We start from the raw sequence: 13,252 nt of genomic DNA on the forward strand, positions 1-13,252 counted from the left end.
CACACTGGCACTTCTGCATTCTATTGGCTAAAGCGAGTCTCAAGCCTTGAATGGCTATTCAAGAGATGAGGAAATAGAACCACCTCTGGATGAGATGTGCTACAAAGTCACAATGTAAGGGAATGCATGAGAAAGGGGAAGGATAAGGGTCATTTTTGCAATTAGTTTACCACAGAGGCTTCTCCATTTTGACTGTAATACTGAGTAGATGGAATGGGACAGCCTGGTGATGCAGGCTGGGGTAAACCTGACATGTTTATTTTAAATTCAGGCAATAGTGAGGCTACATCTAAGGACTCTGAGGAGGGAAAAAACATGTTTAGAAGTCTGACTTTAAGAATAAGCTTGTGTGGTTATGGGGCTAATGAACAGAAGCAGCGGATAGGAGAAAGAGGATCTTTTCTAGTCAGGTGGAAGTTAATGAAAGTTTGAATCAATGCGGTAGCAATGGGAACAGAATCAAGGGGAAAGGTAAGAAACTTCCTTACAGGGACTGAACTGATAAGACAGCTGATAGGAATAGGCAGGGCCAAGGAGGGCCAGAAGCATCTCCGTTATGCTCTTTCACTTTTATACCAAACTCAGATATTCAAAATACATCCAATTATTCCATATTGAGTTCCCAGAATTTATTGTCAAGTGTCATATAATAATCCAGCATTTAATGACTGACAGGACAGCTTAAAGCAAATAAAAGCAAAAATAAACAAATGGGACCTAATTAAATGTAAAGGCTTCTGCATAGCAAAGGAAACCAGGAAAATGAAAAGACAATCTACTGAATGGGAGAAAATATATGCAAATGATATGACTGATAAGAGGTTGATGTCTAACACATATAAAGGGCTCATACAACTCATTGTTAAAAAAACAAACAACCTGATTTAAAAATGGGCAGAAGACCTGAATAGATATTTTTCCAAATAGGAAATTCAGATGACCAACAGGCACATGAAAAGATGCTTAACATCACTAATCATCAGGGAAATGCAAATCAAAACTACAAAGAGACATCACCTTACACCTGTCAGAATGGTTATCATCAAAAAGTCTACAAATAACAAATGTTGGAGAGGAGGTGGAGAAAAGGGAACCCTTGCACACTATTGGTGGGAATATAAATTGGTGCAGTCACTGTGGAAAACAGTTTGGATATTATTCAAAAAACTGAAAATAGAACTACCACATGACCCAGCAATTCCACTCCTGGATATATATCCAAAAATACCAAAAACACTAATTTGAAAAAGATACATGAACACAGCAGCATTATTTACAATAGCCAAGATATGAAAACAACCTAAGTGTCCATCAACAGGTGAATGGATAAAGAAGATGTGGTATACATACAATGGAATACTATTCAGCCATGAAAAAGAATAGAATTTTCCAATTTGCAACAACAAGGATAGACTTGGAGGAAATTATGCTAATGAAACAAGTCAGACAGAAAATACTGTATGATAACACTTACATATGGAATCTGAAAAATACAACAGACTAGTGACTGTAACAAGAAAGAGGCAGGCTCACAGATAAAGAAAACAAACTCGTGATTACCAGTGGGGAGAGGGAAGTGGGGAGGGGCAATATAAGGGTAGGGGGAAAAAAGAGTTATTATGGGATTATATGAAATTACATGTGTGAAACTTTTGAAAATTGTAAAGCACTATAAAATTTAAAGAATCTTTCATTCAATAAAAAAGAATACTTAAGAAATTTAAAATAATAATAATTGATGGGACTTAACAATCATACAGTAGAGATGTGGCACTCAGACCCCCTGCTTTGATCTAACATTCTAATGGAGTTAAGCTTTCTTATCATATCCAAGACTAAAAGATTTTTCAAAGATTGAGTTCATTTAGTAGATCCCTTTAGTTCATTTAGCAGATCCCCCCCACGCAGGGAACCCATACTTTCATAGATCTCTAATTTTAAAACTTGTAAAATATTTAAAATGAGATGGAGTTACACAAATATGTTACTTTCAATTTTATTTAAATCAAATAAAGTTGTGACTGATGTGAAGAAATTGGCATAGAAAACACATGAATTTAATTAACATAAAAATTTAAAGACGAAATCCTATTATCTAATTATCTTCTTCTGAAATAATTAAATGCAAAGGATATACACGTTAAATGGCTACCAACATGTAGGCATAACACAATGTACATAATAGAGTCATAAAACATTTTATACTGCTTCATTATAAATAATTGGAAATATTTTTTTCAAACCCAGGTAACAAAACAGTAAATATCATACTTTCTTTTTTTCCCCCACTATTTCATTTTATTTTTGTATTATGAGTTGGGAAATAGTATTAGTTATCAAAAGGCTGGGAAAGAAAAATCTGCAGGAACACAAAGGAACAAAATACTCACTCACTCATTCACTTAAATGAAAACAATCAAGAAGATTTTTAGAAGGAGAGGCTAAACGGTACTATGAAGGAGTCACCAAGAATAGAAAAACTGTGGACTACCTTCAAGTATCACCTATAAGGCAAAACAGGGTTGTACACACACACAAAAGTATAAACATTTGATGGTAAACTTTAAAGAATAATTTCTTTAAAACATGAGTAGCTTTATTCTCTCAAATGGAAGAAAGCCACAAAGGCATAATAGATCAAGTCACTAAGTATAAAATTGGTGTTGTTGACCTGATAACTTCTATTTTTCTAAGAAAGGAGACCCAATACGGATTTCAATTTTATTATCTTGTAGTACCTCAAGGTTTGATAAAACTGTTCACTCTTATAACCTTGCACACTTAAAGGCAGAACACTTCTTGATAAAGTATTGTAGTAAATTCAAATTGCCACACAAATCTGTGCCCAAATTCACTTAAAATAGACAATCCCATAGGAATATTTTCATTAAGAGATTTATAGCAGCTACCAGTTAGAATTTTCTTAGTCAGGTGACTATGATTAATTTTCTTTTTTTGTATGTTTTCCTTAAAATATAACAGAAAGGTTTGTCAGTTTTCTCCACTAACAATAATTAATAAAAATCAGAAATTGCCTAAGAAAACAGAGTCCAAGGGAGAAAAATATGAAGAAATAATATATTTCATAAAGTGGTTAAGTGGATTTTTTTGAAAACATGTTTATTTGCATCAACTGAGGACAGTGTTGGAGATTAAACAGCTATTAGGTTGACTGTGATATAAACATGCTATGTACAATGATATTTATAATTCTTCTTTTATTTTTCATAGACTTCAAAGTGTATCTTTTATAGAAACTGGAACAGGGTGATCTGGAAAGCAAGTTTCAGTTAATTAGGAAAAAATTAAATTAGCATGAAATAACAGGGTGAAGAATTAAAGATCATTATCTTAAAAATAATGGAGTTACCGTTAAGTGTGCACATGCAAGAAGATACTGTAAAATGAATTGTTCCAGTTTACTTGATTTTATTTCAGCTTCATACACTCTAAAATACTGCTTTCATGTATAATATCAAAGAAAATATTAAATGCATGTATATTATTTTAAGGGCTTGATGATATATTTCACATTCTTTAGACTTTACTCAGGCTATAAATATATTTATATATCAGTCAATTAGTTTTTTAAAGTAAATTAAAACTGTAGCATGGCGGGATAATTTTTCACCTCATATGTCCCTACTTGATTATGTTCATTTTTTCTGAAAACCATATCAAAAAATTAAACAGTAATCGAGTGTGTTTCTACCTCATGCTGCTATTCTTCATGCACTCTAATTCTTAATAGTTTACATTTGAAGACGGGTTAATTGAAATCAACTAGTAAATATGATTACAGAATTAGGCTTCTGAAATCCATTAACATTTAACCAACTCAGAGGGCAATGCTGTTCTTCCTGAACTTTTATTAAAGTTGTGCAATAGTACAAACTTATTGTTAGTAGGTTTGTATAGAAATAACACCATTTCACTGGTGTAATACATATTTTTCAAAGGATTATGGCAGGCCTGTTTTTATTCTTCACGTGTACTCTTTGTTGTTGTTGTTGTCCATTGTCTTCTTCTTTTTCTTCAGTTTTACATGAAATAAACCATATTTATCATCTGGCTACCATAGCTCCAAAGCAAGATCCAGTAGTAGTTTGAAGCACAGCAAGCTGAAGTTTCTTCCCTTTTTAAAGCATGACAGGGAGTGGCATTCTCTACAGTCAAGCCGTGTGAACACAGTCATCCCAAGTAGAGACTTCTGCGAACTCAAAAGGTTCCAAGTTCACAGTCAAGAACCTTGGTGACTTCACATAACTGCTACTTGTTGCTGGAAGGGAGACAATATTGTTTGCTTCAGAAGTTTTCAAGCAGTTTCTCATCTGGTGGCCTCTCCAGAATTCTTTGTGGTTTTCAGAATTGCTTTTGACATTGTGCCTTCAAAAGTCCAAAGGTCGAATCATCATAGTTGTGGAACGTAAGGAGTAACTGGGCCCTTTGAAGTAATGCCACTTTATCCCGTTCAGTTTTCCATGGTTCTGTCCCGCTGTATAGAACATTCCATTTAGATTGGATGGGCCACAAGCATCAAACCACCAGCCTGAAAAATTAGTTAATAACGAAAGAGAGAAGAAGGGGAAGAAACAATTATAAGTAAATGGAAAATTTGGAAATGAATGCCAGTAACTGAGGGGAAGCCTTCATACTTGTGATTATTTGCAAACAGGAGGTATTTAGTAAATATCTTCTTGGTAGTGAAATTGTTTCAAATGGTATCCAGTTTAGATAGTGTACAAACAAGTGGGAGAGAAAAATTCTCTCATGGAAATCAGCTTTCAGGGTCACTCCACTGGAACTCATTTCCCATTGTAAGGATGGGGAACATCTGAGCTTCAAGATACGATATATGACAGGTCTGAATTTATAAGAAGGATGATAAAATGCAGATACTCTTAAGAGGCATTCCACCTGAAGCCTGTTATTGGAAATAGATTAACTATTAGTGATGAAGTTCAGCAGCTTAGACAACTGACATCTAAAGAGAGAGAAAGATGTTCTCCACCTATTTCATTATTTTACCAAGAACTGGCCCTCAGCTGCTTCTGAAATTAATGGATACTGGGAGATGACGATGAATTTGAATTGCTCTGCTCTCTCTGTAGTTCATAGCAATATGGGAAGTGTTCAACAGTAGCCATATAATTCCTATATAGTAGTATTTTTTTCTGTGACTGTTTAAGATCTTTCTAAACTTAGTAAAAAGAAGAATGATGAGTAACAAGAGATCCTATGCTCACATAGCTCTCTGCAAGGATAACTCAGTACTTTTTTTTTTTCCATGAATCAAGTTCCTAGATTTTTAGATAAAACATAGTACTTTTTCTCCCTCTCCTGAAGTAACACTATTGAAATCTTTAGGGAGAGATTAATGCAGAGACATTCTGGCATATTTGTATTTGGATACAGTTGACCTCCCTTTGATTGCAGAGTTATACCTAAGGGACTAATAGCTAAAGAAAGAGAAAGCTGTACAGCTGATGTTTAACTGTAACACGAGCATCATCTTGCAGAAACTTTAGAAAAAGTTAAATGGAGAAAAGCTAGTTCTCATTTTTCAATTTTGGAAAATGAATATAGCTGGTTTGTGTTTATGAAGTCATAGTAGAGGCATAACAAGCTGTATCAATCACCAATTCATACTAGGGAAAAGGTATGTCGATGAATTTGGAAAGATACTATATTCGATGCTGTTGTACCAACTGCATGCAAACAACATAGATGTTAATGCAGTCAAAACATGAGGGCCAAGAAGGTTCTTGTTTGGCAAGGAAGGAGGAAACTGTAAAATTCCACATTTTTTTCCTTAAGATTAATTCCTTTAAAATTATTTTTGTAAGTACAACTAGTAAAAATATGCTATTTATATTACAAAAGACATTCTAATTCTAGGGAATTTATTTACCCGTAAGACTCTCAGAGGACAAAATGAAACTCAACTTGATTGCTTCGGTATTTTAACTTTCTCCTCCTTTTCTATGACCTTCTTGAGGCACTCTTCCATCATGTTAATGAACCTTTCATAGTCTTTCAAATATCCACCATGGTCTCTAAAGCAAACACAGTTATTCTATTGTTGGGAACTACTACAAATCATAGAATGATGCTCCAAGTTAACATTAGGATACTTAGGGTAAAAGCGTGTGGTTTTGTTTGGTTTATAGAAAATCATAAGAGTTCTGGAAGAGTGTGGGAAGACAGAGGTCTATTGCAACAGAAGCCTGGCAATGAAGGGCACAGGCTAAAGGATACATTCACTGGGAAACTTGCAAGCTTAGGAAAGAGACAAGAAACAGTAAGGGCACATGAGAGAATCAGATAAATTGATCTTGTGTATCTTTTCTAATGACTAAAATGAGGTAATGTTTGTGGTAAGAATGGCGTTCTGAAAACATAGAAAGAAGATGAATATGGCCAGGTCAGGGTTAACAAGAGAAATAGTAGCCTGCAGCTGAGAGGGTCTGAAGACTAAATCACATGGTCCATTGTTCATTATCCTAAGAGCAATGAAAAGCCACGGTCTGTATTTCCTACGCTTCGTGCTGCAGCTAATTGTTTGCTTAACACATGACTGGCAGAGACTACAGGCTTACTGACAGACTGACTCTCCTCCTAAAGCCTCTATGGTCTGGATTAGTCTAATTTACTAAAAAGGCTATATTTGATAGACATTTGAATATATAACATCCATGTTTACTGTACTCATTTTTTCTTTCTTTATTCACTCTACACTGTAATTATCATGAAGTGTTGTCACACAACACTTAACAAGACTCATGTGGTCCTTGCCCTCATGGAACTTACTCTTAATGTGAGAAACAGACAAAAAAGGAGCTGGATCCTGAAAGATGGGTGTAAGTTCACTGGACAGAAAAAGATTCTAAAGACAGTAAGTACCCTGGGAGAGCAGGAGAGAGTGCCTGCCAAGCAGCTTGGCTTGGCTGGACTGCCAGTGGGTCAGGGGTTGGCGAATGCAGGGCTAGCATAATAAACAGAAGCGAGAAAATGGAGGTTTTTATTATATGTTTAGAAATTTTCTTGTGGGCAAATGTGGAGTGTAGAGGGCACTAGACCAGAAATTAGAAGACCCAGACTTTGAATTCTGACTTCACCAATTAATAACCAAGGAACCTTAGGCAATAGTATAAACAGTATTTGATATTTCTTGAACAGTTAACATGTGTCAAGGACTCTGCTAAAATATTTATACGCATTTTCTCATTTTATTCCCCAAATAGCCTTAGGTGGTATGGCAAGTACCATAATGCAGACACTGATGCTCAGACAGTTTAAGGAAATTTTCTAATGTCACACAGACACTTACCCCTCATTCATAAGATGTAGATTATATATATCTGATTAACCACTTTCACAGCACAGTTGCAGGTATAAAATAAAATGGCGTACTATTAGAACCTGTAAAATACTATCTAAGTGCTTTTTTAAGTTATCTAGGAAGCAGGCAGAAGTTTTAGAGCAGGAACAAAAAGGATTATGTCCTGTGGGGCACTATAATGATTTAATAATGAAGGCTATCAGTGGCCAACATATTTCCTTATTTGCTTGGTGGGGTTAATTAGAGAAATATGAAAATAATTTGGACCCAAATGAGTACAGTTGTTCCATGCTTGCATTGTAAAGATATGGCATTTAAGTGCTTAATATTGGTTTTGTTTTCAGTGATTTGTTTTAACTTCATGTGGAAATCAGAGGTTAAGGTTTTTGATTATCTCTTTATCTTAAGACCAGTGGGCCATGAACACTATGGAGTATTAGAGAGCAATTGATGATAATAAAAATTATAAATTAAGATGGTAGAAAATGAAATGAAAGGGCAATTATTTCTCATGACAGGTTCAGTTGTAGTGTCTTTTAAGAAATACTCTGAACTTTAAGGTAGCAAAAATAGTTATTTCTGTACAAGCGAGTATTCTCTGTTTTCTCTGACACATGCATTTAAACAAGCAAGGAAATTTCTTTGTATCAAATATTTGTTTGTCCACTTTCTACCTCTCTTTGAAAAAAATAAGCATTACGAAGTCTTTTAAGCATAAATCCTGAAGAGATGTGGTTTAAAAACACGTTTATAGAAAGCAAGCAAAAGCATAACAGACTCCTGGTCACTTATATGTACTCTTTGGCATTCATAGATAATCATACGTACTCATGGGTACTCAGAACTCAGAGTTTGCATAGACTGAGGTGTCCTTGTGAACAAATAAAGGAGGATGTCTAGGTTTGCATGATAAAGATACCAGATAGCTGAATTATACCCTCTATAATCCTGGAGAAATATTAACTTTGTGCTTTGTTCTGTAAGTGCCTGGGAATGACAGATGAGCAATATGTTAAAGAAGTTAATCTAGAAAAAGGCACTTTAAGCTTAAAAGAACTCAGTGATGCAAGCAAAGAATGGAAGAAAGCAGCAGCTTCCATCTGCTGTTGGGACAACTGATAAAATGTCTCAAATGTTTTAAGACTGGCAACTGCTGAGATGTACTTGGCCAAGCATTTTTCTTCGTAACCTGTAACCTCATGTATATTTTAATAAGAAATCTGAGATGCATGTTTCTAATTCATTTACACTTAACTCATTAAAATTTAGTTTTGTAATAACTATCTTGGGCTTTCTAGGCCTTTAAAAATCATTTAAGCCTTTATCTTTGAAGCAGAAAATTCACATTTTATCACCAATAAGTGAAACTTTGCCCAGAAAACAGGACCTTAATTCTAAACTTTGAACTCAGGAAGTTCAAATTTATTTGAAAGTCAGGAAACCTTACTCTCAAATTCTTCTGATCCTAAACAAAATGTCTCTCAATGCTTCTTTTCCAAGGTAAAAAGCACAGCAAAATTAAAAGATACATCTGTTGTTACGAGTTTCTTTCATTCATTTTTCAATGCATGCATTCTAATCAGCAATATGCAAAATAAGTTGCACAGAGAAGAATTGTCCTCTTTTATCACTAAGGATGGGGCTAGAAAAACTGGTGCCATCGTTATCAATGGGATCATCATGAAAATCACGGGCCAAGTTCACGTGTACAAAGTCGGCCTTCCCCATAACTAGCCTCAAGGAGCAGCAGCATGTTCTTATTGTGCGAGGCAAAGGACCTTTCTGGAGGTCTGTGTTTCCTCTGTCATTTCATACTATACCCACTTCGAGTCAAGGACGTGGCTTTTTTCCCTTTCTCTTCTCTTTGTTCCATAGATAAAAAGTTGTTTATCCTGGCCAGTAATCTTGCATTCATTTAAGTCCTCTAGATATTCCCTTACTGTCTCTTTCCTCCCTTGGACTTCATTTCACTTTTAGAGGAAATCATCAGGAAAATGTGCTACAAACAATAAAACAGATCTAAATTCTTGACTTTGAATGCCATTCCTTTATAGAGTGGCAGTAAAAGGAGTGGATAAGGTAATGGCTTATCTGGAGGTTGCCTTCAAATCCTACCTCTGACACTAATTCCGTGACCTTTGGCAACTTATCTAACTCTTTCATATCTCAGTTCTTGCCAAAGATCTCTATTTCAAAGGGTTTGTAGAAGCATCATATAAGTTCTTAAATATAAATAATTTATGATAATGCAAAAATGCCTGTTACACACTGAGTGCAATAAATATCCACTATATTATTTATTACTAGTGTAAAATATAAACAACACTAAGTGTTTGGTTATTTCTTATCCACTGTAAATTTATTAACCTTTGGTGGCAACCTGGTGCTACAGGCATACCAGTTCTGAATCACTTTCCAAACTTACCTTTTAAAATGTATTTTCTGATATTCTTTGTTCTTTTTCCAGTAAGTGAAAAGTTCTCCCCAGAAAATAGGAATATAATCCTAATTTTGCACTTAGGATGTTCAAATTTATTTGAAAATTACAAAGCCAACACTCAAAATTTTCCAATTTGGACTTTAGTTTTCTGGGGTTTGATTATTCTTAAAATTCAGTCCCAGTCTTCAGTATTCATCCGCTTGTTCCACGTGTGAGCATGCAAATTCATGTACACATACTTATGCTTTTTAAATCTAAGTTCAGGAAAGAGTCACATTCGTACTCACGTTGATTTATTTTTATGTCTTCTCATCAAGATCATTTGTGATTTCGCAATGTCCTTTCAGAGTCTCTGAAAGCATATTCATTCATTTAACTAATATTTACTGAGCATATCCTACGTGCCAGGCACTATGCTAGGCACTGAGAATACAGTGGTGAAGAGTAAGAAGTCCTTGCCTTCAAGGAATGTACATTTTTGTGGAACAGGCTTAGAGATTATGTACTAAATAAGAAATTGCTTAGAAATAAAGTCATGCAATATAGAGTTCTGCGATCAATCTTAAATTATCCACATGGATCTCTTCTCTCAACATTTTTGCCTTAAAACCTGGGGAATGCCAGTTACCTGACAATGGTTAGCACATCCTTCCTGGGTTATTAAAAACTCTAAGATGTTTATATTTTCCCAAAGATCTTGTCACTTCAACCAGTTGGAGAGGCTGTTAATTTCTTTCATTTTCTTTGTCTTCTTCAAGATTATATAGCAGGCAAGGTAAACATTTATCAACTCTCTGCTGCCAGCATCGGAGTGTACTAGGGTGTACTAAGAAATTTATGTGTATGGCTTCATTCCGTCTCTTAGAATTGAACTGAGAAATATCCTTTGTTAGCTTTAGCAAAGTCTTGTCTGCTGGCTGACATAGTTTATGCGTGGGAAAGAAGACTGGAGTTTCTAAGACAACAGATTCTTTCTGCAGAAGGTTAGGTCACATTTTTACATAGTTTTCGTATTATATACCAAATATGAAAATTATGTTGAAAGAAAAGGTAAGTAAAGAATGTAAAGCAATACCATGTTTTGTTAGTTTTTTTTTTTTTGGTTGGCAAACTTTAGCAATTGTAGTTCTAACATACTTTTAGAAAAACTTATTCTGAAGAATGCTAATTTGCTACCAAAGACCATGTTTTATTTGAATGTACATTTGCTTTGAATGTGACAATCTAATGAGAAATGTTTTTATTTTCATAATTTTAGTCATAGATTTTTTTTGCACATTTAGGTTTATATACAATGAATCGACATGCACAAAAGCATTCATTGAATGATATTACATTGTCATTTCCTAAATGTTAAATAATATATAAAACATTAAGTTTTAAAAAAACTGAATCCTTTTCTTGGGCTCAGGAGGGGACAATAAGAGCTTTCTTGTGGGACTAAGAAAGTATTTTCTATAATCACCTGTTACATTTATCCCTCCTATTACTGAAATATACATATTTGTCATACTGTCCTATGTAAAGAGGGAAACTTAAGGAGAAAACTTAAATTTTCCTAAGGTCAGTGAAATCAAAGAGCACAGATATTTCTGGCTTATAAATGTATGCCGACAAATTATCGCTAATGTCAGTTTCACAGAAAATGTGTGTGGTAATTTTGACCTTGAACTATATGGTCTAGTCCCATAAGAAATGTTCAATGAAACATAAAAATTATTAAATATTTAAATTGGATGTATTTTATTCAATATTTAAATTGGATGCATTTTACTCAATATTTAAATTGGATGTAAACTACATATGCTTCTGGGAAAGGAGGTATAAAACACTGTGGTATCTATTTCTTGACTTATGCAAATGTGATTTCTCATACTGCTATACCTCCTTTCCACTCAGCAATGTACTATGAACTACAACCCATGCACTGAAAAATAATATTACTTGTTTTTTCCTACTGCAGCCACAATGAGTACTTGGAATAATAAAATCACAGAACCAGAAGAAAATACAAGATAATTTTATCTAGACCCACAATTAGAGGAATGTGCATAAGTAAAGTCTTTCAGGTAAATAACTTTATATTCTCTTCTTGAAGGTATCCATAACTAGAAATGCACAATCCTTCCCAGCAAATCATTCCAGCCTTTGATCCCTGGACACTCCATCTAAAATCGCTTCCTGCTTCCTCCAATAACTCTGTCACATGTTATATTTTGTCCCTAAACTTTTTGTAGTTTGAAATTGTGTTTTTGTTTGTTTGTTTATTTTTTGTTGATGGTCTCCCTCAATAGATACAAGCTCCATTCTATCTTGTTTATTTTTCCAATAGTAGTTGACTCTTTTAATAGTTACTCATTAAAAAATAATGTTAAATTGACAGGAGAAAAGTTAAGAAGTTAGGATGTTAGAAAAGAAGGAAGAAAGATCAAAATGTTCTACCTTATATATAGCTGAGATATCTTCTGCTTTCAATTAAGCCTATCTCCTGTTGTTCAGTCTTTGACAGATAAGGGTAACAATAATACCACAGTCTCCAACTAAAATACCATCATGTATTTGAAGAAAACTATTTAGGACAGTTAGCAGACAGTAAATCTTACTTTATCCTTGATTCTTTTTAGAAGAAACAATGGAAAATATATAAATAAACAAGAGAAAACAAAGCTTTAATTGATAATGACAGAGAACTAAGAATTATTAGTTTCAAGGAGTATGAAACCTCTCTGCTTTTAAGAAACTATTTTAAATATTCAAAAAGTCCAAATAACAAAATTTTTCAGAAGAAAGGAAAAATCATCAGATGGAGAAAATGGCTTTAAGGGAAACTATGACAGAGAATAAATGGTGGTGGGGCGTAGCTAAGTAGGACATAAGTTCCAGGCAATACTCAAGTTACCCAGACTGTCACTGACATTCATCCTTATGTTCTCCAGTTCTTAGCTATCTAAATTCCACATTTTAGTTGTGCAGAGTGAATAGCTTTGCAAGACCTGGATTCTTTCAAAAGGATATTTGATAGGGTAATGGCGTTTACTACAAAAACACATTTACTTAGACTGTTCTAGCCCAGGCAATAAATGGAAATTTTCTCTCCCCAACATATGTGTTTATTAGTGAGTAAGAGGCAGGCCAAGAATGATTATGGATGAAAGAACATGACAAAATTCAATCATTTGAAGCAGAAGTAAAACCACAAATCTGAGCAAAGAAGTTTTCTCATCGACAACCAAGAGATGCATTCTTCTTTTTGCTTTGCTCTATGCTTTCATTATTATGACAGGAATATGAACATATTGGAAACATTGGAAAGATTTTACCATTGGTCTTTCATATGTTGTATTTACTTGGTTAGAAAAATTGTCTGTAAAAACAGACATGGAGAAAATGAAGAGTATTTCAGTATTAAAATGAGCAGGAAATTGGACAAATTTCTTTTGTCCTTGTATAAAGTTGCTGACAATTCCATT

The 13,252-nt window shown here is 34.2% G+C and overlaps 1 protein-coding gene across 2 annotated transcripts in view; it reads right to left on the reverse strand.

The window, feature by feature from the left end:
• Positions 1-1,984: 1,984 nt before the first annotated feature.
• ANGPT1 (angiopoietin 1) overlaps positions 1,985-13,252 on the reverse strand; it is a 328,343-nt gene continuing 317,075 nt past the window's right edge. For both annotated transcript variants that reach the window (XM_072949606.1, XM_006211566.4), the window contains one exon: positions 1,985-4,549. In XM_072949606.1, the coding sequence (XP_072805707.1) occupies positions 4,389-4,549 (161 nt within the window). In that variant the 3' untranslated portion in view covers positions 1,985-4,388. The remainder of the gene's footprint in view (positions 4,550-13,252) is intronic.

The sequence above is a fragment of the Vicugna pacos genome, chromosome 25 (assembly GCF_048564905.1).
Source record: "Vicugna pacos chromosome 25, VicPac4, whole genome shotgun sequence".
Classification (NCBI taxonomy): domain Eukaryota; kingdom Metazoa; phylum Chordata; class Mammalia; order Artiodactyla; family Camelidae; genus Vicugna; species Vicugna pacos.